Source organism: Cucurbita maxima, unplaced genomic scaffold (genome assembly GCF_002738345.1).
Source record: "Cucurbita maxima cultivar Rimu unplaced genomic scaffold, Cmax_1.0 Cma_Scf00037, whole genome shotgun sequence".
NCBI lineage: Eukaryota > Viridiplantae > Streptophyta > Magnoliopsida > Cucurbitales > Cucurbitaceae > Cucurbita > Cucurbita maxima.
The window spans coordinates 794,153-800,959 of NW_019272053.1; the positions used below are offsets into that span (position 1 = coordinate 794,153).

The window sequence follows — 6,807 nt, forward strand, 5'->3', positions numbered from 1 at the left end:
GATCTCAAGCTCGAAAACATTTTACCCAAAATAACAAAGAGTTGGGTCATACGCATGTTAAATCACGTGGATCAATAGTACATTGGTCATTTACTGTATCAATAGTACATTTTTATCTATTAATTATGTCTTATATCTTAAGAATTACTAATGATAAATGATGAACCAATGAAACTTTATTGTTGGTGAATAACCAAATTCCAATCAAAATGAAATCTTTAGTATAAATCAATCCAATTTAGGAGGACTTAATTAATGAACAGCCATCAATTTAAATCTTGGATTTTCGAATTGAGAGAGATCAAGAATTCTCACTATTTCTTAGATTCATGGACCCAATTCAATTCAGTGGGATCTTTCATTGACATTTTTTTCCATCAAGAACGTTTTATAAAACTCTTAGACTCCCGAATTTGGAGTATCCTACTTTGACGCAATTCACAGGGTTCAACAAGCAATCGATATTTCACGATCAAGGGTGTAGTACTATTTGTAGGAGCGGTCCTTATATATCGTATTAACAATCGAAAGATGGTCGAAAGAAAAAATCTCTATTTAACAGGGTTTCTTCCTATACCTATGAATTTCATTGGACCCAGAAATGATACATTGGAAGAATCTTTTGGCTCTTCCAATATCAATAAGTTCCAAAATTAGTATTTAAGGAAATTATTCCTCCATTTTTCAAATGAACTTCATTGTTTCAACTTTTTATTTGTTAGTCCTCAAAATGATAAATTTATTGAATCGTCTAAAAAAAGCCACGTTCATGTAAATTAAAAAACAACCTCTCACAAACATGAATTCATAACTCACTCATGATTAATATATGGAGTTGCATATGATCATATTGTGAAATATTAATTTTCTTAAAAGAGAGTAAATACTTTATGGTCAAATCAAAAAATTAACCATGTTGCATATGGAGTTGCATATGGTTAATATTAACCATGTTGTGAAAAGTCAGCATCTATGTCAAATCAAAAAATAAAGGAAAAAAGGAACCGAGCAATCTTGTATCAGACTAGACTCTTTTTGTAGTTGGATCAAATTATTTATAATTATGACCAACTGAATTCTAATACTTTTATTAAGATAAGACACCCAAAATTATCTATAATAACCCAAAAATTAGAAAGAAATTAAAAAAAAAAAGGAAATTATCTAAGATTGGTTAAGTTGAGAAGTTGGGAGTTGACTCCCGAATCAAAGAAAGATCCCTTGCTTCATTTTATCACCACACTTAAACGGTTCGAAGCCATTCGGAGAATACAATTTCTGATGGTTTAAGGCCGACATTTTAACTTATCTGGCTTGGATCTGATATGCTCGGACCCTTTTCTTCTAGTTTCAACTCTTTGGAAGCACTTAAGGTTAGTATGACTACCTTTTAGCTAATTTAAAACTCTTCGAAAGCGTTTGAGGTTCGTATAACTACCTTTTAGCTAGTTTAAATTTTGGAGTCAAGTTTAAACTATTTATGCATAATTAAGCTTAGCTAGTTTAAATTATTTTATGCAAAACTAGACTTAGCTAGTTTAATTATTTTTTTTTTTTTGGCAGAATTATGAGCAAATTCTTCAAATTTATGGTTGTTGGACTTCTTTGGCAGAATTAAATCTGAGAGAGCAACGTTACGTTAGAATTAAGGAGTCGTAGTAGCTTCGACCTAGGTCAACCAAGTTAGTGGCCTTACAATCGTCTTTGTCGGAAGACTTGTTTTATGTATGACGACACGTGCCCAGTGGCTCTTACACATGTCATCTGTACTTTGTATTATATGATGATATATAATGATGTGATTATATTATATGATGATGAGACTATGATATATAATGATGTGACTGTTATACGATAATGTTATATAATGTTATACGACAATGTTACAAGTGACGTTGTATGATGATAATGATGCATGATAACATGACGATGTAAGATGTATGGTGATGATATAACTTAATATGACATTACTCCATATTAAGATGATGTGCATGTATTAAACATCATGATGCATTATGACGATGATTTTTCTAAAACACAACTTCAGTTAATGTTAATGATGATGAACATATGAAGACCAAAGCATGCATGTTACTATGTGAACGGTATATAAGGTTGTGCCATAAAGATGATTTAAAGATGAAAATTATAGAGACCTTATGCTGTGTACATATACATCGGGTTACTTTCCCATTTATGATGATGAGTACGGACGCGTACACTATTATGATGATGATCATGTCTCGCATGGCACTCGGGGTTCGCTAACCTCCAAACATCGCTATGGACAACTAGCTCAACTATGATGGGTTCAAGTGGATACCAACTGTCTAGGGATTCACGCTCACACGTGTGAGTTATGTGTAAGGAAGTACCATATTCAATTTTGTCCTGAAGGCCACCTCTATAATGATTTTAACTATAGGTCCCAGATCATGAATTGCATGATTTTGCATTCTTTGACCCTATTAATGGGGTCATTTACTGATCATTTTTTAAAATACTCAACTCAAGTGCTACTTCTATTTCAAGTAAAGGCAAGGTACTCAACGGCTGACGATGACTTGCAAGTAGAAACCATGACATGTGCATAAGATAGTGGTATTTTATTTTGTTAGACTTGGATTAGTACAGGGTGTTTTTACTTTTAATGTTTATTTAGTATTTTGTATTGTTGTTTTAAAGATGTTTTCTAACTTATAAGTCTATGACAATGTTTTATGATAAAGTTTTAAATGTTTATTTTTTGCATGACAGAATAAAATGATGTTTGACTTTCGATTAGTAGAAATTTAGAGTACTAATCTAGAGTCATTAAACTATCCATATATTATAACTCCTTTTCATACATAAATTACAAATAGAAGTAATCAAATAATAAACTCATTAATTACAAGGTTTTACAACCTACAACAAAACTTTCATGCTTTCGTTTTAGTTTCATACTTTTAAAACTTTTAAAAAAAACTTAGTTTCAATGGATATATTCTTTTCGGTTCCCAACAATTTTCCTTTTGCATAAAGATCTTGCACAGATCGTTTAGTCTATGATATGAATTAAGATATGTTATCAAAATTATTAAAAGATGTTTTAATTCATGCCACATCGAACAAGAATGAAGTTTCATTATTATAAATTTTGGGTGGATCATAATTTAGAGTTACGATGTTTCATTAATGTATTTTAGGACTTTTAATTTGCTTTAGGTTACATTTACATAATGATTAATTATAGCCATATGAATATTACAACAACTTTTGAAATGCATTTAAGAGTTTTCATTTTAAGGCTATATAAAGCCATGTATGTTAACTTTGTAAGATAGATTTGGAAAATGTAGTAAATGAAGCATTTATGCTTCTTTTAACCAATGACTAAGTTTCTTTTCAATTCTATGTAGTTTAAGTTCCAAGTAGAATCATTCAAGCTCGACATAATCAATCTTGCTTGTGGAGTGATTCAAATCTTAAACAAGTGTTATTGCCTTGAGATATTTGATCAATAAGAATCATTCAAGCTAGACATGATCAATCTGATTTGAATCTCAAACAAACAAGTGCTCTTGCTATAATTCGAATCTTACTCCCCTTAGAGTGATTCCTTACATGTCTCCCTTCAATTATTATTTATTCCTATTTGGATTCAAGCATATTATTGGTCCAACATAACATAACTACAAATCTCCATTTAGCTAAGTCATTAAACTCTCACAATCACCTCTTCTTACATGACACCCAAGCATTATACCAACTCGACCTAATTGGGCCATGACTCACATTGGGAACAGCAAATATATACATATCTTCATAATGACATGATATTGTCTACTTCGAACATAAATCCTCATGTCTTTTTTGTTAGTTTCACTCGAAAAATTTCATACCAATGAAGATGTCACCTCTCAATTATATACACATAATATTTTTTTTTTAGCAAACGTGCTTGAGTACACGACATTCAAAAAGTTATTCTTTATTCTTGTATTCTATTGGTTTAATTCTAACAAACTTCGAGAGAAGAACAAAAGAGAATTAAAGCTTACTAACTCTCCAAAATTAACACAAAAGGAAACAAAAAAGGTACAAGAATTAAAAAATAAAAAACATCCTACACATTGGTTTCCTTTTTTGAACAAGTGGATCATAAATGCAACGTGAGGGTATTGAATCCCTTTGTGTCTAGTTGTCAATATGATCTGTACATCCCTTCAATAGAGGTTCTTCCATATCAATTTTGTAACTCTCTTTGTCAACTGAATTTGATTCACAATCCTCTTGTTTTTCAATTCTGCTCCTTTCTTTGTCTTCTTCCTTCACACCTTCATTGGCTTTTCCCCAAAGAAATACGTACAATCCGATAATTACCACCATACCCCCCAACAAGCTGAAATTACGAACGAGAAAAGAAAATTAGAAGATCATCCAACGTAAAATCACTCTCGTTCGAATGTAGTATTAGTTAATTTCTATACTATTGTTTTACCCAGATGTGCCATAAACCCAACAAAAAAAAACCCTTTTTTCAATGAAATTGAGCGTAAGCTCTCATGATTTGTATCCCTCGTTTATTGTGAGAGTCCGACATTGGTTGGGAGGAGAATGAAACACCCTTTATAAGAGTGTGAAAACTTTTCCCTAAGAAAGACGTTTTTAAGCCTTGAGGGGAAGCCCAAAAGGTAAAGAGAACAAGATTTGCTAGAGGTGGGTCTGGGCTGTTACAAATGGTATTAGAACAAGACACCAGACTGTGACAACGAGGAGGTTGTTCCTCGAAGGAGGTAGATACGAGACGGTGTGCCAGTAAAGACGCTAGGTCACTAAAGGGGTAGATTTGGCAGGGGTCTCACATTGATTAGAGAAAAGAAAAAGTGCTAACGAGGACGCTGGGCCTTGAAGAGAGTGGATTGTGAGAGTTCCACATTAGTTGGGGAGGAGAACGAAACATTCTTCACAAGGGTGTGAAAACCTTCCCCTACAGGGAAAGCATGAAAGGGTGTGAAAACCTTCCCCTACAGGGAAAGCATGAAAGGGTGTGAAAACCTTCCCCTACATGGAAAGCCTGAAGAAGACAGTATCTGCTTGCGGTGAGCCTAGACAGTTACATTTATAGACTTACTAAAGTGGGACTCCTCGCAACCATCCTCCGAACCCATTTAAAACTATTTTCTAAAAAACGCAATTATCGTCTTAAATGGGAAGAATTCATAATTTTACCTTCCACTGTAAATCTCCTCATGAAGAAATATAGCTGCCAAAACAGTTGTAATAATGGTGCAAAACGGGATGAACACGGCAGAGAACACAGGTCCCCTCTTTGAAATACCCCAAGCTTGAAGATAGTACGCAACTCCTGACCCAAAAATCCCCTAATAACCAAACACAATTAGATCTCAAAATCACCTCTCCAATAGGTAAATTCTAAAAAATTACTTACCGAGAACAGGTAACAAACAAGTTCAGTATTTGAATGAATCTTCCACGTTTCTACATTGGCTCCCTCTACCCATAATGTGAAACCCACTGATTGTATGAGTGAAAAAAAACAAGTCCATGCTGATAAGGATAGCTTGTCAGGATAGCTTGCCATTGCCGGCACCTGTAATATCAACCAAATTGACCAACAGCAACAGCTCCCAAACAGACTGAGTGACCCCAACAACCAAGCCTCTTGGCTCCCACTTTCCACATCAAATATTGCAGATTTCACTCCAAACCCTTGTGTGGCATTCAGCAGCTTTGGACCCCTTAGAAAGGCCATGAACATAGCCCCACCCATACAAACCACTGTCCCTCCAATCTTAGCCATGCTCCTCAAATTTTTCATCTTCACGCTCTCCATACTACAAATTTAGAAAATGATCATGGATTTAAAGTACGGAATACATATGAACCCTTTTAGGATTTCATAACATTGTGGAGAGTCGTGATTCAGTAACATAATTTTACAACAAACTCACCCAACCATCGCGGCTATCAGAAACGTCATTGCTGGAATTAGATTCTCCATCGCAGTTGCCAACGACGAGCTAGCTAAGAAAAGCCCCTCGTAGAAAAAATTGAGGTTGATCGTTGTCCTGTTCAAGTCCCCAGCTAGAGGTCAATTGCAAGATTGAGAATTAAATCAAGAAAGTTAGTGATTTGAAGAGAGTATTGTAAAGGGTACCCAGCAAGAGCAGCAAGGAAGATGAGATAAAAGCTCTTGAAATCCAAAGAAAGCTTCATGGATTTGGAGCTGGAGAAGTAAGCAACAGGTGCTATAGAGAGAGTGGCAAAGGCCTGCCTGTACACAATGAACACTCTAGGACTCATACCCTCCAACAGGGCAGCCCTGGAGATGAGTGTCACAATGGCATAAATTGCTTGGAGCCCCAACATGGCTATGGCTGGCAAGTACTCTTCAACCACACCCATATTTCCCTCTCTGTTCTTTGTTCCTCTTCTCTTGTCTCCAATGGCTCTCAAACCCTCTGTTTTATATCAGTTTATGTTCACATGAGACAGAATTAAAAAACTAAAAAAAAAAAAAAAAACCAACAATATATATATAAACATAAATTTTAATTCGGAGTGAGTCCCACTTTAGTTAATTTAGCTAATATTTACAACTAAAGGAATACATCTTCATTAATATGAAACCATTTATCCCATTTATCTTTTAAATAAAGGCAAGTTCGAACGTGTTTTTACTAATTTAGCCTTAGTTGATGGTTTTAAAAAAGTTTTGTGGTTTGTTTGTATTTTAAGCTCAAAACATGAAAAAGGAGAGAATATTTTGTAACTTTGTTATAAAAAATAAAAAAATGAATA

The 6,807-nt window shown here is 34.2% G+C and overlaps 1 protein-coding gene across 1 annotated transcript; it reads right to left on the reverse strand.

Annotated features, from left to right (window-relative positions):
* Window positions 1-4,059: 4,059 nt before the first annotated feature.
* Window positions 4,060-6,461, reverse strand: LOC111468628 (WAT1-related protein At4g30420-like). The gene is made up of 5 exons (XM_023113907.1): window positions 6,164-6,461; window positions 5,958-6,074; window positions 5,435-5,840; window positions 5,215-5,366; window positions 4,060-4,384 (listed from the first exon to the last, which is right to left on the reverse strand). The coding sequence occupies exons 1-5, from the start codon at window positions 6,409-6,411 to the stop codon at window positions 4,180-4,182; spliced, it is 1,128 nt and encodes a 375-aa protein (XP_022969675.1). The 5' UTR covers window positions 6,412-6,461; the 3' UTR covers window positions 4,060-4,179.
* Window positions 6,462-6,807: the final 346 nt, after the last annotated feature.

Excerpts from the sequence above, each read along its gene's own strand:
- LOC111468628 (XM_023113907.1), bottom strand. The coding sequence starts at position 6,411 with ATGGGTGTGGTTGAAGAGTACTTGCCAGCCATAGCCATGTTGGGGCTC. Across the intron at positions 6,075-6,163 it reads TTCCTTGCTGCTCTTGCTGG|GACAACGATCAACCTCAATT; the intron begins GTACCCTTTACA and ends GGACTTGAACAG. Across the intron at positions 5,367-5,434 it reads TTGTTTGTTACCTGTTCTCG|GGGATTTTTGGGTCAGGAGT; the intron begins GTAAGTAATTTT and ends TTTGGTTATTAG.